Source organism: Mytilus trossulus, chromosome 7, assembly GCF_036588685.1.
Source record: "Mytilus trossulus isolate FHL-02 chromosome 7, PNRI_Mtr1.1.1.hap1, whole genome shotgun sequence".
Classification (NCBI taxonomy): domain Eukaryota; kingdom Metazoa; phylum Mollusca; class Bivalvia; order Mytilida; family Mytilidae; genus Mytilus; species Mytilus trossulus.
Window position 1 is genome coordinate 9,878,700 of NC_086379.1, and position 27,466 is coordinate 9,906,165.

A 27,466-nucleotide genomic window follows, 5' to 3' on the forward strand; every position below is an offset into this window, starting at 1 on the left:
TATTGCCTGCAATCATATATAAATGATTAAAAGTTTATAATAATATACCAGGCCCGTAGTCAGGAATTTCCAGTGGGGGTATTTGGACTCATGAACTCAACTTTAACAGTCACAATTTGAACAGAACGTTGACTTTAACAGTGCTTATTTGGGCTACAGGTATGTATACATGGTTACTTTTAACATTATATGTGCTATTCCATGCAACATCAAACACATTTTTTAACACAAAACTGTACTGTTATGAAAACATCTGATTTGAGAAAACTAAACTGTATATACTAAAGATTTATACAACCTTACAAAAACCTAATCAAATTAATCTTTTCAAATTTTGAGAAATTGAGAGAGAAGTTTTAACCTGAACTTAAGAATGATCAATACTGAATTCATTAATTTATTTCTGTAAAATAACTTTATCCACAATTATTTTAAGAGATTTGTATTAAATAAAAAAAATAATAACACAATTTAAATGTGCTCATTCTCCTTCAAAATTTACACTTAAAAATGAAGAATATTTCACCATCTCCCACTGAGACTAGCAAGATCAGATCTAGAACTGTTTGTTGATCTTAAATTATCTGCATCCCGAAAGTTCATACTACTAGCACTTGCTGACAATGAACTTGATGACATGTGTCGTGATCCCAGACCAATTGGACCATGATTACCGAAGAGATTGCTCCCAGCACTACTACTCAGACTATGTGATGTAAGTCCTTGAATTTCACTTGCTGAAAATGGAGCATTGTTCAATGTAACCGGCAAACGTTGGGGCTGTGGTCCAAAACCAGGTGGTGCTCTGACACGTGTGTATGTTGACGGGGCTTGGCTCATTAAAGATGCTTGAGGCATTGTGCTCAGTGTCTGTTGTTGGGTTGTATTCCCCTCAAAGTTACTGTTATCGTTGTTCATCATGGATTTCCTTTTGTTTAGATCTAAAAGAAAAGATTTTTCTAATGATAATTCAGCCACTATGATTACAATTAATGTAACTGCACGATTAGGCAGAGGATATCAAATCAAATCTCAAACATGTTATGAAATATCAGATTTATTTATAATTCTGCTAATAATCAGGAGAACTAGAAAACTAAATTGGACTGTATAATTATTGATGTTCACAATTATCTCCCTTTGTGGGAAAAACCTAAAAATCTGGATTGGGAGCAGTGGAAAATACCAGTTTTATTCCAGTAATGAACAGATATATTTTTTTTGGGGGAATCTCACAAAGTCTTTATCTTGTCTTTTTTTCCTCGATCAATTTTAAGCTATCCAAACAAAAGATTTAAAATCATCAAATTCATGCTTAAATCTGTATATAAATTGGTGCCAATGTGAAGAATCTTGTTGTGACTTTTTTTATAAATTAAAAAAAAATGTGTGTGAATTCCTATTTCAATTTGAATGCACACAAGTGCATTTTATTTAGGAATGTGTAGCTGTTTTTCAATTAAAATTCATTGAAAGGCAAATTACACATGTAAAACTAATAGTATATGGTTTAAAGAGTGTTTTATATTTTCTCCAAGTTATTTCCATATCACAGGTCACACGTCAAGTACCTGTTATTGCAAGTAACATTTTCCTTCTTGCTCCGAAAGTGGAAACTCCAAGTTCCCTCAGATCCTGGTCAGTTAAAGTAAGGAATGTTGACAAATCAATCTGGAAATAAAATTTTTAAATATTTTAATTCCATTAATTGTCTTGGATTGAAAGCAGAGTAGATTCATTTATGTGTTATTGACAGTATTTATACTATTTCTGCATTGGATCAAAATTCAACATTATCACTTTTGTAGGAACATCAATTTGTCAACACAATGATCAGTTTACTCAACATCACATTGTCCATTGTACTACATGTTTTGTTCTGTGATATTTAAAATACACTTTACATATATCCAGTTCCCTGCTATTATTTTATAAGCAAATAACAGTCACTTCCGGTGTTCTCTTTGCTGTATGGTATTACCTATTTTGAATTCTTAAAATAACATGTAGCAATTATGATAGAACAAAAATAAATAGGGAGAATTATATTTGCAGAATGAAGAAGTTCAAGATTTATTTCCTTTTTCTAATGTTTTGCACAAATAATTTATGTTTTGCAGCTAAGCAGATATTTCATGTTTGTGCACTGAGAAAATCTTCCACATAAATGTGCAGCTGAGTGTGTTCCTATTATTTGTTTACCTCTTGTTGCTGAAACAAATCTGTGTATTTGCCTAAGCCCAGTTTACTGAAGAGTTCAGCCAGTTCAATACTAGTTGTCCACCATGGTTTGACTTGTGGCAGGGCACCACTATCAACATGGTTACTACTACTCAAACACATATCATCTGAAAAATAATACAAAACAAACTAGGATTTCTAGTTCTTTGGGGATTTTCTCCTATTGCATGATTTTTTTTGCTTCCTTGAAATTATTTACCCCTTTTTATTACTTATCTATCACATCAAATACTAAAACTTCACATTCACAAAATTCCCCAAATTAACATTTGCATAGCAGTACAAGTGTCTCGCAGCACTTAACACTTATTTGGTTATTTTTTAAGCACATGTCATGTTGAATTAGATTCTTAAATATACAATCATTCCACCATCTTTCTTGTGCAATTCAAAGCTTTCTTTCAAAAACATTTTTGTTTTATCAAATGCTAGTCAATAAAAACAATTTTGAAACCTCATTTTAAAAGTTTTTTCATGGTTGCGAATACAAATGTTCCTTTCTATGTTCATAAACCCTTTAATTTCTGAAGCTGTTTCTGCCAGTGGGACTCTCATTTCATTGTTTCTGCTGCAAGTTCAGTGTATTTTGTCATGGTACCATCTGATTATTCAACTTTTATGATAGTGGCACACATAAAATTTATAAGAAAAAAAATGTATGAGGTAGTTTAAGTTTTCCAAGCACCCTCAGTGTAAGGGTTGTCCTAAAAGCACATTGAATTAATACCATGACCAGGGGCGGATCCAGGATTTTGGAAAGGGGGGGCTAAGATTTAAAATATCGGCGAGCGGAGCGAGGCGAAAAATTTTTGGGACTCTTTTTGGGCTAAAAAAACATAAAATAAGTGCTTGGGGCATGTATATTTTATAGTTGCTGTAAAGTGTAAGGATTTGACATTTTTTATGCTGTATTCTCCCTATTAATTGTCTATCATAAAATGATAGTATAAATCCAAAGCTATGTACTGATATATTTGATGTAGGACTTGTCAGTAAAAAATTCGACTCAATTTACAATACGACCGACACGAGTTAAAAAAGACAAACAAGCAGTTTTTATCCAAATGTTTGATTGATATGTTTCACCCAACATAACATAGAGAACCGAAGTGAGGGGTTCCAAATCCACAAAAGATAACGAAAGTGTCTGAAATGACAACGAAGTTAGAATGACGGTCCACAAATGGAGACAACAACCCGACCATAGAAAAAACAACAGCAGAAGGTCACAAACAGGTCTTCAATGTAGCGAGAAATTCCCGCACCCGGAGGCGTCCTTCCGTGGCCCTTAAACAAATATATACTAGTTCAGTGATAATGAACGCCATGCTAATTTCCAAATTGTACACAAGAAACTAAAAATAAAATAATACAAGAGTAACAGAGGCCAGAGGCTCCTGACTTGGAACAGGCGCAAAAATGCGGCGGGGTGACTGGGGATCATTATTCAACTTTTTTATTTATAAAATAAGCTGGGGCATTTGGGGTTAAACATGTTTTCGTAGGTAAATAATTTTGTGGAACTTTTTTTTCATGAAAGTGTAATAGTCTATAGAGTATTTAATATTACTTTCTGTTTGGTAGAATAGTGAAATAGAAGTCAATACGTTCTTGCTCAATCCTGTGTCGCTTTGAAGATTTCCTGATTGTCATGACATCCTCAGCCTAAGCAATGTGTATTACTGTAATTTGAATTTCAAAATGACCGTGTGCCGTTTTTTCAACGCACTGGTCAACTCCACCATAGCAAATCACATGACTTTGACAATCAGTAAATACCAGCGAAAAATATATTGATAAGTAAAGAATTGTCGTATAAAAATTAAATACTCGGGAAATGGCAAAGTTCACTAAGTCTAGTCTGATTAATAATTTTCCAAAAAAAAAAAAAAAAAAAGTCCGCGCAAAGGGGGGGCGTACGCCCTCTACGCCCCCCTCTGAATCCGCCACTGATGACTGGATAACACTGGTTGTAATAAAATTGAGAAAGAAAATGGTGAATATGTCAAAGCGACAACCACCCGGACATAGAGCAGACAACAGCTGAAGGCAACCAATGGGTCTTCAATGTAGCGAGAATTCCCGCACCCGTAGGTGTCCTTCAGCTGGCCCCTAAAAATATGCATAATAGTGTAGTGATAATGGACCTCATACTAAACTCCGAATTACATATTGTAATACATTGTTTGGATAGATGTTTACTGTCAAAAAGAAATATTTTCAAAGGAGCCATGGATTTTCTGCAACACAGTCAATAAATCTCTTATGAGGGTTTGTTTGTTATTAAAACTACTTACATTTTTTCCTTGGACTTGGGTATTCCCCTGGGGCAGGGTTAAGAGGTTTTTTATGAGGGACTGTTTGTTGACCATTCCATGGATCATGTTCAATTTCCTCTGCGAGCTGTTCATTAGCTGACTGAAAAAAAATGAACAGAAAATGAATGCATATATGTATAGCTAGTTATAAAAGGTAGGTAATTAATATATGTATAGCTAGTTATAAAAGGGAGGTAATTTATATATGTATAGCTAGTTATAAAAGGGAGGTAATTTATATTCTCCACCACTGAATCAGTTTTTGATATCAGGTTTGTGTTGCTTAGTCATTAGTATTTTATGTTTTGTTTTGTGTTCTTTTGTTTGTCTGTTGTTTTTTTTCTTTTTAGCCATGTTTTGTTTTGTGTTCTATTGTTTGTCTGTTTGCCTTTTTCTTTTAGCCATGGTTTGTTTTGTGTTCTATTGTTTGTCTGTTTTTGTCTTTTTCTTTTTAGCCATGGTTTGTTTTGTGTATTATTGTTTGTCTGTTTTTGTCTTTTTCTTTTTAGCCATGTTTTGTTTTGTGTACTATTGTTTATCTGTTGGTCTTTTTCTTTTTAGCCATGGTTTGTTTTGTGTACTATTGTTTATCTGTTTATCTTTTTCTTTTTAGCCATGGTTTGTTTTGTGTTCTATTGTTTATCTGTTTATCTTTTTCTTTTTAGCCATGGTTTGTTTTGTGTACTATTGTTTATCTGTTGATCTTTTCTTTTAAGCCATGGTTTGTTTTGTGTACTATTGTTTATCTGTTTATCTTTTTCTTTTTAGCCATGGTTTGTTTTGTGTTCTATTGTTTATCTGTTTATCTTTTTCTTTTTAGCCATGGTTTGTTTTGTGTACTATTGTTTATCTGTTGATCTTTTCTTTTAAGCCATGGTTTGTTTTGTGTACTATTGTTTATCTGTTTATCTTTTTCTTTTTAGCCATGGTTTGTTTTGTGTTCTATTGTTTATCTGTTTATCTTTTTCTTTTTAGCCATGGTTTGTTTTGTGTACAATTGTTTATCTGTTGATCTTTTCTTTTAAGCCATGGTTTGTTTTGTGTACTATTGTTTATCTGTTTATCTTTTTCTTTTTAGCCATGGTTTGTTTTGTGTTCTATTGTTTGTCTGTTGTTTTTTTTTCTTTTTAGCCATGGTTTGTTTTGTGTTCTATTGTTTATCTGTTGATCTTTTTCTTTTTAGCCATGGTTTGTTTTGTGTTCTATTGTTTATCTGTTGATCTTTTTCTTTTTAGCCATGTTTTGTTTTGTGTTCTATTGTTAGCTTGTTGGTCTTTTTCTTTTTAGCCATGGCGTTGTCAGTTTACTTTCGACTTATGAGTTTGAATGTCTCCCTGTTATCTTTTGGCCCTCTTTATACTGCAAATTCAACAGCAAAACACAAGTAAGGCCCTTAAAAATTCTCCCATGTATTTGTACCAGGTCAAATATTTTTATATCAAAGTTCAAAAAGCCTTAGATTTTTAATTTAAAAAGAAATGTTGAAATCCAGACCAAAGATGTTTACATTAATAACCTTAGGATGTATGTGGATTATATAAATGCAAAAGCTTATATGGAAAAGGGTCTTGATATTTTTGTATTTTGATATTTTGAGAACATTGTATTAAATGCCATTTATTTACAGACATATAATCAACATTCTGACCATCAAATATAGATTCAAAAATATATATCATATATGTGAACAGACAAACAGACAACAGTTCAATGTTGTGTCTCAAAGTGGGTTTTTTTTTGTCAACATTACATCAGAATGCAATCAATGTCACCAAAGTGATCACCTTCGGAAAATCTTTGAAAAAAAACAACATGTTGTATGATTGCCAATGAACTGTCCACATGAGAAAAAAATGACACAGAAATTAACAACTATAGGTCACCGCATGGCCTTCAAGTAGACAGCTCTCTCACAAGCAAAAAGAATGTCAAAATATAAGGCCCTTTATAGCTTGTTGTTCGGTGTGAGCCAAGGCTCCGTGTTGAAGGCCGTACTTTAACCTATAATGGTTTAATTTTTGAATTGTTGTTTGGATGGAGAGTTGTCTCATTGGCACTCACACCACATCTTCCATTATCTATACACTACAGGCACAGGGACACATTCTACTGAATCCACACAGCACAAGTAACAAACCCTGCAGTAAATATGAGAAAGACGATGTGGTATGGTTTCTAATGAGATAACTGTCCACAAGCTTATATTCAAATTTACACAGTCTGTGTTTGGGTTATTACAATATATACAGGGGAAAAAATATGAAAATATAACCATTTATAAATACAAGATATGATTCTAATAATACCTCATAAGTTGTAGTCATATTTGGGTCACACAGCTGCATGCTCTGTAACTGTCTAGCAAGCCTCTCTCTGATAGCTTCTGCAGGCATTGATTTAGAAAATCCCATCCCTGACCATAAATCAGTTGGTGTACGAGATTCACCCTCAGGTTTCTTTTGCATAGCTGTTAAATAAAATAAGATTATCAACATTGATTAATCTATATGTTTATGTTTCATTTAAAAAGAAAAGCACTGAATCTATATATACATATAAATCATTGTGAAACAAGAATGTGTCCAAAATACACTGATGCCCCACTCGCACTATCCCTTTCTATGTTCAGTCAACCGTGAAATTGGGGTAAAAACTCTAATTTGGCATTAAAATTAGAAATATCATATCATATTCATAGGGAACATGTGAACTAAGTTTCAAGTTGATTGGACTTAAACTTTAAGAGTGCACACGCTGAAATGTCTCGCCTTCTTTACTTATCATTGATATTATGTTGATAGTCCAAATGTATAAAGCTTTATCACAAATATCACATAAACTTAACATGAACTAAGAAAATTACGGTAAACATTGACCACTGAACCATGAAAATGAGGTCAAGGTCAGATGACACCTGCCAGCCAGACATTTAGACCTTACAATTATTCAATACACCAAATATAGTAGACCAATTGCATACAGTATAAGAAAAACGGACCAAAACACAAAAACATAACTATAACCATTAAAGCATGAAAATGAGGTCAAGGTCAGATGACACCTGCCAGTTGGACATGTTTACCTTAAAGTCCTTCCATACACTGAATATACTAGACCTATTGCTTATAGTATCTGAGATATGGACTTGCCACCAAAACTCAACCTTGTTCACTGATCCATGAAATGAGGTCGAGGTCAAATGAAAACTGTCTGACGGGCATGAGGACCTTGCAAGGTACGCACATAACAAATATAGTTATCCTATTACTTATAAGAAGAGAGAATTTAACATTACAAAAAACCTTTACTTTTTTTTTCAAGTAGTCACTGAACCATGAAAATGAGGTTAAGGACATTGGACATGCGACTGACAGAAACTTCGTAACATGAGGCATCCATATACAAAGTATAAAGCATCCAGGTCTTCCACCTTCTAAAATATAAACCTTTTAAGAAGTAAGCTAACACCACCGCAGGATTACTATCCCTATGTTGAGCTTTCTGCTAAAGTTGCAGGCTCGACAAAAACTACCTTGACCAAAAACTTTAACCTGAAGTAGGACTAACGCAGGGACTAACAGACAGACGAACGGACAAACAGACAGACAAATGAACAGACAAACAAACAGAAAAACTAACGAACAGACCCACAGACCAGAAAACATAATGCCCCTCTTCAATCCTAGGTGTATTGTAGGTGGGGCATAAAAACAAGAATCTATTATATATTTTGCAATAAACAAACCTAGCTTGCTTGACTCTTTAAGGGAAACAAATATGACAAACAAAATATAAGTGTACTGAAGGCTAAGACTGTTTCATTTTGTAAATTAAAGTTTCAGTTAAACCCTGCATTCTATAAAGCAATGGAACACATTAGGCAATAATTTGAATTGGAGATATCTTCAATATAGTTATCATTTGTGAATAAAACTGTACAGTGAGTGGGCAGTTTCAATTGCATTTTATGCCATTTTTACAACCAAAAAAAAAACCAACCAAACAAAAATCTTTTTTAGGGTCTTATTACTAAAATTCAGAAATTATTGCAATGTTTTTTTTATTGGGAAATATGTGACAGTGTTATAATCGAAACAAATTAAAACTCGCATGTAGAAATTTTTATATCAATCAAACAGGATTTTTTACGAATATTGCATAAATTAAAATGTCTCAAATGACAAAATCGCAATCATAATTGCATGCAATAATTACTGAGTTTACAGTATTCCTTAACTAAATTTCTATACCTTTATTAGCCATCAGTTTTCTTTCTTCATAATCAACAGCAAATGGGAAAGGAAACAATGTGGAATCTTTGTGATCCAAACTATGGAGATGATTCTCTAGAAGTCCCAATGCTTCAGCATCAGGTACATGATCTGGATTCCTGTAATTAAACAAAATACAATAAACAATGTGGAATCTTTGTGATCCAAACTATGGAGATGATTCTCTAGAAGTCCCAATGCTTCAGCATCAGGTACATGATCGGGATTCCTGTAATTAAACAAAATACAATAAACAATGTGGAATCTTTGTGATCCTAACAGTGGAGGAGATTCTCTAGAAGTCCCAATGCTTCAGCATCAGGTACATGATCTGGATTCCTGTAATTAAACAAAATACAATAAACAATGTGGAATCTTTGTGATCCAAACTATGGAGATGATTCTCTAGAAGTCCCAATGCTTCAGCATCAGGTACATGATCGGGATTCCTGTAATTAAACAAAATACAATAAACAATGTGGAATCTTTGTGATCCAAACTATGGAGATGATTCTCTAGAAGTCCCAATGCTTCAGCATCAGGTACATGATCGGGATTCCTGTAATTAAACAAAATACAATAAACAATGTGGAATCTTTGTGATCCAAACTATGGAGATGATTCTCTAGAAGTCCCAATGCTTCAGCATCAGGTACATGATCGGGATTCCTGTAATTAAACAAAATACAATAAACAATGTGGAATCTTTGTGATCCAAACTATGGAGATGATTCTCTAGAAGTCCCAATGCTTCAGCATCAGGTACATGATCGGGATTCCTGTAATTAAACAAAATACAATAAACAATGTGGAATCTTTGTGATCCTAACAGTGGAGGAGATTCTCTAGAAGTCCCAATGCTTCAGCATCAGGTACATGATCTGGATTCCTAGAATTAAACAAAATACAATAAACAATGTGGAATCTTTGTGATCCAAACTATGGAGATGATTCTCTAGAAGTCCCAATGCTTCAGCATCAGGTACATGATCGGGATTCCTGTAATTAAACAAAATACAATAAACAATGTGGAATCTTTGTGATCCTAACAGTGGAGGAGATTCTCTAGAAGTCCCAATGCTTCAGCATCAGGTACATGATCTGGATTCCTGTAATTAAACAAAATACAATAAACAATGTGGAATCTTTGTGATCCTAACAGTGGAGGAGATTCTCTAGAAGTCCCAATGCTTCAGCATCAGGTACATGATCTGGATTCCTGTAATTAAACAAAATACAATAAACAATGTGGAATCTTTGTGATCCAAACTATGGAGATGATTCTCTAGAAGTCCCAATGCTTCAGCATCAGGTACATGATCTGGATTCCTAGAATTAAACAAAATACAATAAACAATGTGGAATCTTTGTGATCCAAACATTGGAGATGATTCTCTAGAAGTCCCAATGCTTCAGCATGAGGTACATGATCGGGATTCCTGTAATTAAACAAAATACAATAAACAATGTGGAATCTTTGTGATCCAAACTATGGAGATGATTCTCTAGAAGTCCCAATGCTTCAGCATCAGGTACATGATCTGGATTCCTAGAATTAAACAAAATACAATAAACAATGTGGAATCTTTGTGATCCAAACTATGGAGATGATTCTCTAGAAGTCCCAATGCTTCAGCATCAGGTACATGATCTGGATTCCTGTAATTAAACAAAATACAATAAACAATGTGGAATCTTTGTGATCCAAACTATGGAGATGATTCTCTAGAAGTCCCAATGCTTCAGCATCAGGTACATGATCTGTATTCCTGTAATTAAACAAAATACAATAAACAATGTGGAATCTTTGTGATCCAAACTATGAAGATGATTCTCTAGAAGTCCCAATGCTTCAGCATCAGGTACATGATCGGGATTCCTGTAATTAAACAAAATACAATAAACAATGTGGAATCTTTGTGATCCAAACTATGGAGATGATTCTCTAGAAGTCCCAATGCTTCAGCATCAGGTACATGATCGGGATTCCTGTAATTAAACAAAATACAATAAACAATGTGGAATCTTTGTGATCCTAACAGTGGAGGAGATTCTCTAGAAGTCCCAATGCTTCAGCATCAGGTACATGATCTGGATTCCTGTAATTAAACAAAATACAATAAACAATGTGGAATCTTTGTGATCCAAACTATGAAGATGATTCTCTAGAAGTCCCAATGCTTCAGCATCAGGTACATGATCTGGATTCCTGTAATTAAACAAAATACAATAAACAATGTGGAATCTTTGTGATCCAAACTATGGAGATGATTCTCTAGAAGTCCCAATGCTTCAGCATCAGGTACATGATCTGGATTCCTAGAATTAAACAAAATACAATAAACAATGTGGAATCTTTGTGATCCAAACATTGGAGATGATTCTCTAGAAGTCCCAATGCTTCAGCATGAGGTACATGATCGGGATTCCTGTAATTAAACAAAATACAATAAACAATGTGGAATCTTTGTGATCCAAACTATGGAGATGATTCTCTAGAAGTCCCAATGCTTCAGCATCAGGTACATGATCTGGATTCCTGTAATTAAACAAAATACAATAAACAATGTGGAATCTTTGTGATCCAAACTATGGAGATGATTCTCTAGAAGTCCCAATGCTTCAGCATCAGGTACATGATCGGGATTCCTGTAATTAAACAAAATACAATAAACAATGTGGAATCTTTGTGATCCTAACAGTGGAGGAGATTCTCTAGAAGTCCCAATGCTTCAGCATCAGGTACATGATCTGGATTCCTGTAATTAAACAAAATACAATAAACAATGTGGAATCTTTGTGATCCAAACTATGGAGATGATTCTCTAGAAGTCCCAATGCTTCAGCATCAGGTACATGATCGGGATTCCTGTAATTAAACAAAATACAATAAACAATGTGGAATCTTTGTGATCCTAATAGTGGAGGAGATTCTCTAGAAGTCCCAATGCTTCAGCATCAGGTACATGATCTGGATTCCTAGAATTAAACAAAATACAATAAACAATGTGGAATCTTTGTGATCCAAACTATGGAGATGATTCTCTAGAAGTCCCAATGCTTCAGCATCAGGTACATGATCGGGATTCCTGTAATTAAACAAAATACAATAAACAATGTGGAATCTTTGTGATCCAAACTATGGAGATGATTCTCTAGAAGTCCCAATGCTTCAGCATCAGGTACATGATCTGTATTCCTGTAATTAAACAAAATACAATAAACAATGTGGAATCTTTGTGATCCAAACTATGAAGATGATTCTCTAGAAGTCCCAATGCTTCAGCATCAGGTACATGATCGGGATTCCTGTAATTAAACAAAATACAATAAACAATGTGGAATCTTTGTGATCCAAACTATGGAGATGATTCTCTAGAAGTCCCAATGCTTCAGCATCAGGTACATGATCTGGATTCCTGTAATTAAACAAAATACAATAAACAATGTGGAATCTTTGTGATCCAAACTATGGAGATGATTCTCTAGAAGTCCCAATGCTTCAGCATCAGGTACATGATCGGGATTCCTGTAATTAAACAAAATACAATAAACAATGTGGAATCTTTGTGATCCTAACAGTGGAGGAGATTCTCTAGAAGTCCCAATGCTTCAGCATCAGGTACATGATCTGGATTCCTGTAATTAAACAAAATACAATAAACAATGTGGAATCTTTGTGATCCAAACTATGGAGATGATTCTCTAGAAGTCCCAATGCTTCAGCATCAGGTACATGATCTGGATTCCTAGAATTAAACAAAATACAATAAACAATGTGGAATCTTTGTGATCCAAACATTGGAGATGATTCTCTAGAAGTCCCAATGCTTCAGCATGAGGTACATGATCGGGATTCCTGTAATTAAACAAAATACAATAAACAATGTGGAATCTTTGTGATCCAAACTATGGAGATGATTCTCTAGAAGTCCCAATGCTTCAGCATCAGGTACATGATCTGGATTCCTGTAATTAAACAAAATACAATAAACAATGTGGAATCTTTGTGATCCAAACTATGGAGGAGATTCTCTAGAAGTCCCAATGCTTCAGCATCAGGTACATGATCGGGATTCCTGTAATTAAACAAAATACAATAAACAATGTGGAATCTTTGTGATCCAAACATTGGAGATGATTCTCTAGAAGTCCCAATGCTTCAGCATCAGGTACATGATCGGGATTCCTGTAATTAAACAAAATACAATAAACAATGTGGAATCTTTGTGATCCTAACAGTGGAGGAGATTCTCTAGAAGTCCCAATGCTTCAGCATCAGGTACATGATCTGGATTCCTGTAATTAAACAAAATACAATAAACAATGTGGAATCTTTGTGATCCAAACTATGGAGATGATTCTCTAGAAGTCCCAATGCTTCAGCATCAGGTACATGATCGGGATTCCTGTAATTAAACAAAATACAATAAACAATGTGGAATCTTTGTGATCCAAACATTGGAGATGATTCTCTAGAAGTCCCAATGCTTCAGCATCAGGTACATGATCGGGATTCCTGTAATTAAACAAAATACAATAAACAATGTGGAATCTTTGTGATCCTAACAGTGGAGGAGATTCTCTAGAAGTCCCAATGCTTCAGCATCAGGTACATGATCTGGATTCCTGTAATTAAACAAAATACAATAAACAATGTGGAATCTTTGTGATCCAAACTATGGAGATGATTCTCTAGAAGTCCCAATGCTTCAGCATCAGGTACATGATCTGGATTCCTGTAATTAAACAAAATACAATAAACAATGTGGAATCTTTGTGATCCTAACAGTGGAGATGATTCTCTAGAAGTCCCAATGCTTCAGCATCAGGTACATGATCGTGATTCCTGCAATTAAGCAAAATACAATAAACAATGTGGAATCTTTGTGATCCAAACTATGGAGATGATTCTCTAGAAGTCCCAATGCTTCAGCATCAGGTACATGATCGGGATTCCTGTAATTAAACAAAATACAATAAACAATGTGGAATCTTTGTGATCCTAACAGTGGAGGAGATTCTCTAGAAGTCCCAATGCTTCAGCATCAGGTACATGATCTGGATTCCTGTAATTAAACAAAATACAATAAACAATGTGGAATCTTTGTGATCCTAACAGTGGAGGAGATTCTCTAGAAGTCCCAATGCTTCAGCATCAGGTACATGATCTGTATTCCTGTAATTAAACAAAATACAATAAACAATGTGGAATCTTTGTGATCCAAACTATGGAGATGATTCTCTAGAAGTCCCAATGCTTCAGCATCAGGTACATGATCTGGATTCCTAGAATTAAACAAAATACAATAAACAATGTGGAATCTTTGTGATCCAAACTATGGAGATGATTCTCTAGAAGTCCCAATGCTTCAGCATCAGGTACATGATCTGGATTCCTAGAATTAAACAAAATACAATAAACAATGTGGAATCTTTGTGATCCAAACATTGGAGATGATTCTCTAGAAGTCCCAATGCTTCAGCATCAGGTACATGATCGGGATTCCTGTAATTAAACAAAATACAATAAACAATGTGGAATCTTTGTGATCCAAACATTGGAGATGATTCTCTAGAAGTCCCAATGCTTCAGCATCAGGTACATGATCGGGATTCCTGTAATTAAACAAAATACAATAAACAATGTGGAATCTTTGTGATCCAAACTATGGAGATGATTCTCTAGAAGTCCCAATGCTTCAGCATCAGGTACATGATCGGGATTCCTGTAATTAAACAAAATACAATAAACAATGTGGAATCTTTGTGATCCAAACTATGGAGATGATTCTCTAGAAGTCCCAATGCTTCAGCATCAGGTACATGATCGCGATTCCTGTAATTAAACAAAATACAATGATTATGCATACTTAGGTATAGGCAGATATGATATGGGTGCCAATGAGACAACTCTCCATCCAAATAACAATTTATAAAAGTAAACAATTATAGGTCAAGGTACAGCCTTCAATACAGAGCATTGGCTCACATGGAACAACAAGCTATAAAGGGCCCCAAAATTACAAGTGTAAAACTATTCAAAACGGCCTAATGTAGAGTGGGGTGCTCATTTTCACCATATCTTTCCATGTTTTCTACAGTTTATGTTCAGGTCTATATGTTTACTGATATTTCTATATGAAGATAACTTCAAATGCAAAACATTCCTAAGCTTGAAAACATGTTTGTTTGAAAATAATCATCTGTAAAGTTAGAATAAAGGGTGTTTGAAATTTCCTGAAGTTTTGTCAATGGGGGACACATATTCGCCGTTTTTACACATCTATTCAAAACCAAATAAATGCAGCTTTATATAATATAAATCAAATAAATTTCATTATAGATGAACAGCAGACATTTCAAAGGTGTAAAAAACAGAAATTTTGGCCAATCAGTCAAAAAATTACTAAGAAAAAAATCTTTGAAAAGCCTGTTTTTTATTCAGGAAATTGACCGAAAATCCTTGTCTGTTTTTCGATCTTTTGCAGTAAGTGTCGTTATTTTGTTTAGTTTAAAAAATAATCATATTTGTTATAAAATTATATTTTATCGGCATAGTTCTTCCATTTCAGCCATCCTTTAAAGTGTTTACACCTCAAAATCATAAAACGGCGAAATTGTGTCCCTGGCGAATATGGGCCCCCACTCTATATAAAAAACAACAAACGACAAACATGTATAAATTACATAAACAAACGACAACTACTGTACATCAGATTCCTGACTTAGGACGTTTTAATGGTACCAAACCTTCTTCCTTTTACTGAGACAATAGTATAACATTACAACATAGAAAAACATGCTTGTTCATTTGTTTATGGTGGAGAATTGTCTTAGCAATTATATAAAAATATGAAATTTATTTGTACAAGGCTTACAAGTAGATAGAATGCAAGGCTTTGTCAAAGTGCACAAAGAAAAAAATCTGATATTTAATGGTGAAAATATTATTACTATAGAACCAAGGCTTCCAAAACGGTCATATATGCCGGTCATTTTTATAATGTCCGGTAAAAGACCGGCTGGGCAAAGCATGAAACGGTCATATACTTTTTAGTTTCAAAGGCTTTTTCTGTCATTTTAAAATATAAATTCACGATCTTTTTGACCCAACATTTTGCCTTTAACAGCCATACATTTCCGGTCATAAAAGTGACATGATGATTAATTACTATCAAAACAACCCCTACTTCAATACTTTCTAATTATAATCAAGGCTAATTAGTTGTTCATTGTTGTTGGACAGCTGAAAACTACCTGTTCAGGTGACAGGTAAACTATTTTCAGTTAGTACCGGACATCGAATAAATTAATCGGTCCATTCCCAATTATTTTCGTACATTTCAGCAGCTTGCATTTGTATCTAACTGATTTAAAATATATAATAAATACATTTATAAACATGATTTGATAAATCATTTAAAAACGTTTTAAATGAAAAATCGTCAGCACTACGTTGTATGAACAAGAACATGTGTGCGCATGTGCACAGGTAGGAAATTCAATTATGCATCCTACATTTCTTCAAAAATGCTAAAAGTATCATTGATCGTTCATTTCAAGTATTTTGTTGAAGAAATAACGTGGAAAGAGCTTCTTCGCTCAGTAGTTCTATGTTAACGTACACGGATTTTACGTATCCGTTTATGGTCCATGTTTTACCATTGTCAAGTCAATATCCGGTTTTGAAAAATGTGACTTTCAACACGAAAATAAAGTTCTAGACAACTTCATTTTGCACAAATAAAGAGTCTAATGCAGATATGAGCACGCTGATGTGCACACTTTGAATGATGCAACGCCAATTTTAACAGTTTATGTCAGAACATCAAATTCATATCAAAGTAAAGTTTAATATCGATTTTAATTTAATGTCAATCATTGGGATGGCCATCTGATTACCATAATTGCCTCTTGTGATCTTGTCTTAGGAATTAAAATTTTGGATCAGATATAAAATGTCCGGCTGGCTCAGAAAAATTTTGGAAGCCCTGTATAGAACTCCATTACATGATCTTTATATTAGCTAATCTTACTTACATGAGACCAGCTCGGTGAAAAGGTCCATCTAAATTTGGTCTTCCCAAACTATTTTCTAGAATATTTCGATTCAAACTTCCTTCAAGAGGTTGTCTTCCAAGACTGTTTTCTAAAACAGCCCTGTTCAAATTGCCTTCTAATAACTGTCTATTACGACTGGTATCTAATCTATTACGATTCAAACTTCCATCTAACATTTGTTTATTCAAAGTGTTTGCTAACAATGATGCACTAATACTGTCCTGCAGAGCTTGTCTTCCCAAACTGTTTGCCAGCGCAGTTTGAGTTAAATTATCTTCAAGTGTCTGTCGACTAATACTGCTTTCAAACCCAGAATGGTTTTGACTGCTGTCAAGAGTTCTTTGATTCAAACTGTTTGCAAGATTGTTCCTATTCAAACTACTTTCCAAGTTATGCTGAGTAATATTACTTTCATGACGCGCTCTGTTTAAACTACTTTCCAAGTTATGCTGTGTAATGTTACTTTCATGACGTGCTCTGTTCATGCTATTTTCTAAATGTCCACACGAGAGACTGGTCCTTAATTGTTCATGAGAGAGACTACTTTCTAAGGATCGTCTCCCTTGACTACTCTCCTGTTGTAAGGATTTCTGATTATCTACAGTTTTACTTAAACCTAACAGATCATGTGTATGAGCACTACTGTTAGGATCAGTTTCATAATTTTCACGTGTTATCATACCACTAAATGAATTCGGACTCTTCTGAAAGTTGGATAAATCCACTGAAATAAACAAATGGATATTTATTTTTCATATAATATTGAAATCAACATCCTAATCTTATATGTGTATTTTTTTTCATGCAATTTTGTTTAACAGTTTTTTCTTCTGTTGTAAAATCTTTGATTTCATTTTTTAATTGCTTGCGTTTAATCTGTTGAGAAAACTGTTTGAGGCAAAACGGGATAAAATTGGGAATGGAAATGTTTCAAAAAGACAACAATCTGACCAAAGAGCAAACAACAGCCAAAGGCCACCAATGGGTCTTCAATACAGCCCTTTAACATTTTTGAGTAATTACTGTGGGTTCTTTATTATTCGTTGGATATCAATTTTCGTGGATTTCGTGGGAACAGACGAACCACGAAATTAAATGTTCAACGAATACCAAATTTATATAGGCTTGTATGCAGATTTCTTCAAAACCACGAAATTAAATATCCACGAACAAAAAAGTTTTCCTCAATCCACGAACATTGGTATCCACGAAAATAAATGAATCCACAGTAATAAGAGCAAAATAAGGCCTTCTCCTTATATTGTTTTTGACTGAAAGCAATCAAGCACTTTTTGAATAAGACATCCATTGAATTAGGTTTGTATTAAGGTTGCTATCTTATTGGCAAATACCATATATCTTTTTTCACTTTTGACAAATACTCTACTGACCAACTACATGTATTTTATATATAACTAACTACAGTTTCTTTTGGGTGAGTCCAGTAAACATTTGGCTACACGATTACACATAGCTATTCTAAAACCAGTAAGTTCAGTATAATTTGAAGGAGCCCTGAGTAGAAACTTAAATAACTTCTACAGACTTGACTACTGACCAGCAGACTGACTTCTGCCCATCTGACTGGCTTTCTCATGGGGACTACTGGAGGGACTATTTGATTCACTTTGATTGTTACTTGGCACTGTAATAAAAAAAAAACATCAATACTATTTAAAACTAATTAAACCTAAAGACTTCACAGAGAAAAAGTAAACTGGTAAATCTTTCAAGTTTTATGTTTAATATAAATTTTAAATATGACTGTAAAATTATGTTTGAAGACTGCCATAATGAAGGGAAGACAACATAAATTAAATAACAAGAAGTAAGAAACAAATAATAAAAAAAACTGGGTAATGATAGCCTTCTGGCTCAATAGATCATCCATTTCTGCTACAACATATTTATAGCAGACGTGGATCTAGGGCTGGGGTCCTCTTATAAAACTATATATATATATGGTTAATCATACATGCCAAGTGACATGATATTTGCATGTTAAACACGCTTTTTCAATGGATTACACGCAAGGATTTGTCACATGGCGTGTACACACTTTTAAAAACTTTACACACAATTGCACGCTTTTTCGTTCTTTCCATTTTTTGGTTGTTAGTGATATCGCTGTTCTGTTTTTTTCCTTATTTGGCAAATAAATACCGAAAAATTCGAAAGTTATTCTTTGGCTGCCATATTATTTTATTTCTATATCGACAAACAGTAAAAGGTAAGTAGTTTGTGAATAGTTTTAATGATTTTGTGACAAATTCACTTTATAGGGGAAATGTGCACAGAAAGAGGTCTTTTTCAGGGCCTGTACCGTTGTCTAAAGCACCAATTGTTAGGCCAAAATGATGTGTAACTTACGTAACAAGATTACAGATTTATAAATTATATTTTGGAGTTCGAGTTTAAATGATTGAGTGACAAGAAATGCATTGTGCATTCTATATTGCAATGATAAAAAACAATATATGTGAGAGGAGAAATACAATGTAGCTATTTGAATAAGCAGTAAACATGTTTATAAAATGGAAATCAAATTTATAAAACATTTTTCTATTTCAATTTCAGTTTCAAATCTAGCCAACAGATTTCAACAGGCCATGGGGATGAAAATACCACAGAACTGTTGGATCAGCTCTCACAGTACCAGCTATCTTCTGATGAACTACCCAGTTTTGACCAGGCAATGGGAACAATGGCAGTAATAGACGACATTTTACATTGCCAAAAAAAACCAAAAACACTATGACATTCTTTCAAATCTTGATAAAGATAATTCAGTCTAATATTAATTCTTATGTGGGACAGCATTTTCAATTATAAAGAAATTGACACTGAATTCTGATGAGAACTTGACTATGTTACATTTATATGCTGTGCTGTAAATTAATGTAACTAAACTTGACCCTGGCAGTTGTTTTAAATATGTGCCTTTAAAAGCAACATAACAGACCACTTTTTAATACAATAAAAGTTTACAGTAGAATAAATTTTCTTTTTTTTATATTAACAAATTTGTATGTGAAATTTTGAAATTATGTACATTACCACATTCATATTAAATAGTCCGCATCTTCAAACGCTTTTTGACATGTCATGTCATGTCATGACATAATTTCCTATTGTCAGAGGTTGGCAAGTAGGTGGTTAATGTATAGAATTTTTACCACTTTTAACATTGCCTTGGTGAGATCCCCTTTTTCAAAATTCTGGACACACAACTTGTACAAATATATCAAATCCTACATTTGTTTTTCAGTTTTTCATTACAATTTGAACTGTGAAGCAATTAAATCTGTTGTTAGTTACTGAAATTAATTTTGGTCAGTTGAAAAAGCCTGTTATAGCAATAATGGTTTAAATTAGACTGTTGGTTTTCCCGTTTCAATGGTTTTACACTAGTAATTTTGGGGCCCTTTATAGCTTGTTGTTCGGTGTGAGCCAAGGCTCCATGTTGAAGGCCGTACATTGACCTATAATGGTTTACTTTTTTTTAAATTGTTATTTGGATGGAGAGTTGTCTCATTAGCACTCAAACCACATCTTCCTTTATCTATATAAAAACTTGTTTTTTAATAACTGCTCTTGATGAAAATGAAAGACTATGTTCAAATAACTGAAAAGAAACAATTACCACTTACCTTGATTAACTGAGACAGAGGCCTGTTTAATGCCTCCATTTTGACTTAATTCTTTCTGTAATTCAGCATTACACTGAGACAGGAGTTCTAACTGTGACTGGACGGATGTAGGTACTACCGGGGTGTTTAACACCATCATTGGGGGATATAAACCTGAAAGTATCAGTTTTTAATTATATATAAAATACACCAATAATATTAATACAATGTCTGTAAAACTGATTCCATAACTAAAATAGTGTAAACAGCTAATTTTAACACCTCTTTATTTTATGAAATAATAATTGTTTTGTGTATTGTTTTATTCTGCAATTAAGATGTAATAGAAAAAAGAATTTGTTTGTTTAACTGAACTTCAGAATAACAGGTTAAAAATAAGCCTGTACGCACTCTTTTATATACTGTCATATAAAAAATAAGAAACATTTCCAACCAAAAATTACTGATCATGGTAGTTGTTAGTTAATATAAGGAAGAGTAACACAAAATACAGATTAACCAGAAAAGAACAACAATTAGCTCTTAAAACAAATTAGAAGCTCTCAACAACAGTTATTGTACTTACATGGAGCTGCAGTAACCCAGTTGACTTGTGGACTTTGTCCATTGGGACTACTTTGTTGACTTCCTAAGGTGTTTGGACTATGTCCATTTAACATCAGCAGTGAATTCGTTGTATTTACAGATATCAACCCTGGACCAAACAAACCTTAAGTAAAACAAACATTTTGTTTAACATTTGATGATATGTTGAACATTTCTTAGAGATCTTTTCCTATAAAAGCTTACAACTATTTGAATTATTGATCACCCTTTCTGATAAGACAAACTGTTATACATGTTATATGTCGGAAATTTTTTTAAGAAGCAATAAAATAAGACACAAAGTATTTTGTAAATAAGTATGATTCAATATCAGTAGGTGTGTACCTATTGGACAGTAAACATACCTAATGCCGACAGGCCCAGGCCATTGTTTGGAGACAGGTTTGGGAAAGGACTATTTGTAGAACAGGACGGAGGATAATTTTTCTCATCTTTCTTTAGACCCAGAAGAGTCAGTCTTGCTAAGTACATATTTGGTGCATTTCTCTCAATACTTTTAACAATCACGGACTGAAAAATATAACAACTAACTTAAGTAAGAAACATTAACAATCACAGACTGAAAAATATAACAACTAACTTAAGTCAGAAACATAACACAAAACAATTATTGTGCAATGATATAATAATAAGAAAAGTTATCGATTTCAATAGTGATTCCATCATAAATTATATTGATAAACAATGATCTATTGTTAGAAAAAAACAAAAAACAATTCAGTGAACAAAATTCAACTCAAAATCCATATCATTATCAGTTAGTTTAAATCTGTAAATGGCTATTACATCATTGATGATAAGCTGAGGTAAGCAGTATGTTTTCCTTCACTAAAACGTGAAGTGGATGTCAGAGAGAGACTCTTGTAAAATAAGGAACAATGCAATAAGAGCTTTTTTTTTTATTCATTATTGAAGATGTTCCAACATATGTAAAGATATAACATGAAAAATGTTGTGTTAGACATATTGAATATTTCCTAACAATTTTGTTTCATATGTAGACTAGCTATTTATAGAAGATACCTCTAGATCTTCTTCTATCTCCAGTCTTTTTGTAACCCAATTCTTTCATTTTTACTGATCTCAGAGTGCAGTATGTTTATTATGATGTGCTACTTTAAATGATTTTAAAATTCTAATTAATATGAAAATTGACTTAACATTTATACCTTGCTTGGTTGTTTTGGTTTAGGTTTAACACTAATAAATACATCTAAATGTTCCATCAACTGGGTTATCTTTCCTGAAATTACAATACATCTAAATAAGTCAATTTATAATTATGAAATAATGAGATTCTGTCTCAACAATCAATGAGACAGCATTCAATACATGTTCAAGCACAATCCTTTTTGTTTTTTTAAACAGTTAACATATTCATTCATCAGGTGACTTCTCTTTATAGTGTACTACTAAACTTTTTCCTTTCAGTCTATGATATAGTTTGGTCATTGTTTATAGCCAAGTTGTTATGCCGTCAATCTGAATAATAAACCAAATTCCCACATTATTTCCTTGCAAATTTCCTAACAACAAGAATATGTCCAAAGTACACGGATGCCCCACTCGCACTATTATTTTCCATGTTCAATGGACCATGAAATTGGATAAAAAATATAATTAGGCATTAAAATTAGAAAGATGATATCATAAGGAACATGTGTACTACGTTTCAAGTTGATTGGACTTCAACTTCATCAAAAACTACCTCAACCAAAAACTTTAACATGAAGCGGGACAGACCAAAGAATAGACGGACGAACGAACCGACGGACGAACGAACAGACCAGAAAACATAATGCCCCTCTCCTATCGTAGGTGGGGCATAAAGCATTTAAAATGCTCAGCGTTTATTTCAATATTCCATTGTTTCTATATCCTACGACTACTTTGTCAGGAAAATGACATTTTTTTTATATCTATTGGCCTGATTTGTTGATTCCACATATGTGTGCTTAAATTTAACTCAGGTGCTAAGGGAACTTCTGTATGAGAGATGTACGCTTTTGTTCAATATGACAAGCCTGTTGCTTTAGATTAATTCCACTACTGGTATATCCAATAACAATGACTGAAACCTAAAGGATCAAAAGTTATTGTGTTTTTAAAATCCACAAGTTTTGATCAGAATGTGATGTGGTTTTCGAATCATATATACCAGTAGTCATGGAATTCATTCAGGACAACTTTGCTTTCATTTTTCATTTCTTTTGTTTCAAGATTTAAGCCAACATACCTTGGTCAATCTCAATTTCATCTTTAACATCAAACATCAGAACCAAAGGGAGGCAACCCTGTAATATAATTAGTAGATACATAATTCCTGATGAATCCCATATTAGTGTTTTTTCCAAATAAACTTTTCACTTAAAAGAGCAATCAAAATTCTTTTCTTCTTTTAAAATTGCTTGGACACTGAATAGAAATGTTATACCAATTCCTAACATCAAGATTTGATGTAATATGTCAAATTATGAAACAATCTTAAATTTTTAAAAAAGGTATTACAAAGGAATGGTGGGCATACATTACTTTAACCCTTACAATTGTGTTGAAGCTGAAGGTTTAAAGCTTTTTAATTGAACAGTATAAGTTAACCATTTCAATTTAACATTACATGTATCAACCTTATTTCATTCCACTTAAAAGAATTCTTTTTGTAAAAGAATAACTTTTAAACAGTTGTATTAATCAAACTGAGTTCCAAAGATATTATGAGGATCAGTGGTACATACCACATAGATTTCCTTTATCAAGTACGATTCTTAACTAAGTAAAATTACTAGGTAAAAGAAGTTGTTTTACTAGGAACTATTGAAATATAGGTGTTCAACAAAACTTTATGTCCATTTTGATTGTAAAATAGGTACATATAAAAGGGGAATGACTCAATGAGACACATAAGATGCTTGCATATCATTTAAAGTTACAAAGGTACATAACTGAAGAACGGTAAAAGGGATGCTACCCAAACTTTTACTTGATCCACGTTTTGTGGTAAGAAATAATGTATTCTAAGTTTCATAACATTTGGTTGAGGCACCCAAATAAAAATTCAGCAATTTCTCCATTTGTAAAGGTGAATAACTCAACAACAATAAAAGTGGTGCCACCAAAATTCAAACTTGATCTGTGTTTTGTGGTAATAAGCATTTTGTATAAGTTTCATAACATTTGGTTGAGGCAAACTTAAGTTAGAGAACAGAAACCCAGTTTGGGACTTGACAGACATGGGTAAAACTTAATGCCCCCTCTTCAGTGATGCTTAAACAAACATTAATCTATGTACAATGTAGTTAATAATATTTCTTTGTAAAGAAAAATTAGTATTTCATAATGAATTTTGTCTTTTTCATTTCATATAAAATTTCAAAATAAAATCAAATCTTTAATTTCAATTATCATGATTATCAGCTATCAGATTTGTGAAATGATATTTCTGCTAAACAGAACCCTTTTTAATTAATTTATGATTTGTCCAATTAATTTTAAGTTTAATCCTACAAGAAGCTATTTTACTGCATAAACATACCAGTCTCCAATTTATCAACATAAAACATAATGTCAGCCGACAAAGTAATAAAATGATCAAAAGCACAGCAAAAAAAAAATCCATTGGCCAATTGGAATGAAATTTTCCTCTTTAAATTTTAGAAAACAAGCTTTAAGTACTATGAGATGAATAGGAGTCTGTTTGTTTATCATTAATTGTGTGTCCATATGTCTGTCTTATAGGTTCCTATTTTCCATTTCACTAAGGTTCCAATTAGGAGTTTATCTTATTTTTGAATGACTCTGTGATTGTCAGTTTTTACTTGATAAACTATTTATTAATTTTTGTGACTTACAATTAAATGTTGTCTTGCCATGAATACACTTTTACTTGATAAACTATTTATTAATTTTTGTGACTTACAATTAAATGCTGTCTTGCCATGAATACACTTTGACTTACAATTAAATGTTGTCTTGCCATGAATACACTTTGACTTACAATTAAATGTTGTCTTGCCATGAATACACTTTGACTTACAATTAAATGTTGTCTTGCCATGAATACACTTTGACTTACAATTAAATGTTGTCTTGCCATGAATACACTTTGACTTACAATTAAATGTTGTCTTGCCATGAATACACTTTGACTTACAATTAAATGTTGTCTTGCCATGAATACACTTTGACTTACAATTAAATGTTGTCTTGCCATGAATACACTTTGACTTACAATTAAATGTTGTCTTGCCATGAATACACTTTGACTTACAATTAAATGTTGTCTTGCCATGAATACACTTTGACTTACAATTAAATGTTGTCTTGCCATGAATACACTTTCAATGCTGCCTGTAACATAAACTGTACCCTTTCTGGGTGGTGTCACTGTGTTAGGGTCAGGGAAATGTATACTGGCTCCAGTTTGTTGCATAATCTGTTTGATATTCATACCCCCTCTACCTATAATAAACAGATGGTGTTGTGGGGCTATCTCAAGCTGCATGCTTACTGGTAAAGATACCTAAAAATATAACAGAAACAAATTCTTACATTGGAATGTACCGTAGGCATTATAATTTTCAATGGGAAATGAGAAACATGTTTTTCTGTTATCAAAATTTTTAAAAAAGCAAAGAAGGATTCAGGGAAACTACTAAGTTTTACATAATAACACATGGATGGACTTAGTCGCCTTCAAATTGTTATAGTTAAAGAAACTTTTAGTTCAGATTCAAAGTTTTATGCATAAATTTTGAAATTAAAAACAGCATTTTTTTTTAATCTGTCTGATCAAAATGGCAAAACATAAAACTAAGCATAATATTCTCAAAGTCCCTTTTTTGGCTGATACCTATTAATTATAGCAGGAAGTCTAAAAATTTAAATTGACCAAATCTTCGAAATTTTGAAACCATTAAGCTCATTACTTATAAAGTATCTTATCCTCAAACACACACATGTACTAATTGATTTCATTAAGAAAAGTTTCTCCAGATGTCTAGCCTATTGATTGAATATTAAAGATAGGTGGAAATTGCTTCAATATGTATTTAATGCATCTGAAATAAGCATGTCAATTATCTGTAAGCATATCTTTCTTTTAACCACTTTCTTCTTCCTGCAACAATTTCTTGCAGACTATTTACATAACACCTTAAGGTAGACAAAATAACATATGAATTGTTTAAGATTATTGAATGGTAATATAATCTTAAGTACAGGCATATGAGTATGCTTTAAACAACAGATGATTGGTTTCTCTTTTAGTTGTTTGTGTGAGTAGGTACAAGTGTCTGTTTCAAGGGTCCGGAAACGGTCATATTTGCCAGTCATGTCCTAAACTGAAACTATGATGTCCTAAACTTTTAATTTGGATTTAGGTCAAATTTTATTTTTCAACCGAAATAATTTCGGTCATTTCGTTGAGATCTACTTTCAAAATCGCCATTTTGAACATATTTTTGTTTTGTTATCTATTTCCTGTAATTAAACTGCCACTTCAATAAAGTGTTATAAACCTGAGGGCCCTCCTAATACATGTAACTATATTAATGCCTCAGGGAGCTATTGGCTAATGATTGCTATTAATCTCTTTACCTGTGTTTTTAATTCACACCTGGCAATTAATCACAAGCTCCAAACTATTATTATAAAGAAATAAAAAGTCCATACCAACTGGCTTCATTATTTAATTATTCAACAGGTCAGACAATTGTGAATTATGATTTAAAATTAAATTAAAACTTGGTTTAATTTACGTAGAAAAAAATATTTTTTTACTTCTAACACACGTGCTTTGTTTACTATGTAATATGCATGCTTGAAATTCTCTTCCACAGATTTAGACAATTAATTGTAAATTTAAAAAAATTTCATCCTAAATAAAGCTAGTACAACTATTTTAATTAATATTCTTACACTATTAAAGGTAAAATATTAAAAAGCCGATGATTTCCTGTAATTTGGATAAACAAAACTAATCCCGGAAATGAGTCCGGAATTGTTCGTTTTACTATTGTCGCAGTACATCCAGGTTTGAATTTTGACTTCAGAATCAAAGGAAACGTAAGCGATAACTGAGAATATTATCGTTTTGAGTCATTAAAATCATTTTATTTTTAAATTGTTGCCTTCCCTTGATTGCTCTTAAATGATTTTTGGAACATGGTAGGACAAATCATGAAGTAAATGCGATGCAACAGTGAAACAAGTTGTTGATGCTACGAACATGACGATCGAGTATGAGCATACTCATAATGAGTCTCATGCAGTAATGTGATTTTGACAATCATTTTTTGAAAAGGGGCATCAATTTTTA

General features: G+C 33.0%; 1 protein-coding gene across 1 annotated transcript in view; it reads right to left on the bottom strand.

The window, feature by feature from the left end:
* Positions 1 to 333: 333 nt before the first annotated feature.
* Positions 334 to 27,466, bottom strand: part of LOC134724609 (protein bicaudal C homolog 1-A-like) — a 75,094-nt gene continuing 47,961 nt past the window's right edge. Inside the window, exons 8-22 of the mRNA XM_063587732.1 lie at positions 25,457 to 25,669; positions 23,387 to 23,444; positions 22,320 to 22,393; positions 21,495 to 21,660; positions 21,110 to 21,253; positions 20,545 to 20,697; positions 18,453 to 18,539; positions 17,367 to 17,618; positions 16,874 to 16,883; positions 8,810 to 8,889; positions 6,866 to 7,026; positions 4,539 to 4,659; positions 2,203 to 2,348; positions 1,572 to 1,671; positions 334 to 941 (exon numbers count right to left, since the gene is read on the bottom strand). Coding sequence (XP_063443802.1) covers positions 523 to 941; positions 1,572 to 1,671; positions 2,203 to 2,348; positions 4,539 to 4,659; positions 6,866 to 7,026; positions 8,810 to 8,889; positions 16,874 to 16,883; positions 17,367 to 17,618; positions 18,453 to 18,539; positions 20,545 to 20,697; positions 21,110 to 21,253; positions 21,495 to 21,660; positions 22,320 to 22,393; positions 23,387 to 23,444; positions 25,457 to 25,669 — 2,184 coding nt within the window. The 3' untranslated portion in view covers positions 334 to 522. The remainder of the gene's footprint in view (positions 942 to 1,571; positions 1,672 to 2,202; positions 2,349 to 4,538; positions 4,660 to 6,865; positions 7,027 to 8,809; positions 8,890 to 16,873; positions 16,884 to 17,366; positions 17,619 to 18,452; positions 18,540 to 20,544; positions 20,698 to 21,109; positions 21,254 to 21,494; positions 21,661 to 22,319; positions 22,394 to 23,386; positions 23,445 to 25,456; positions 25,670 to 27,466) is intronic.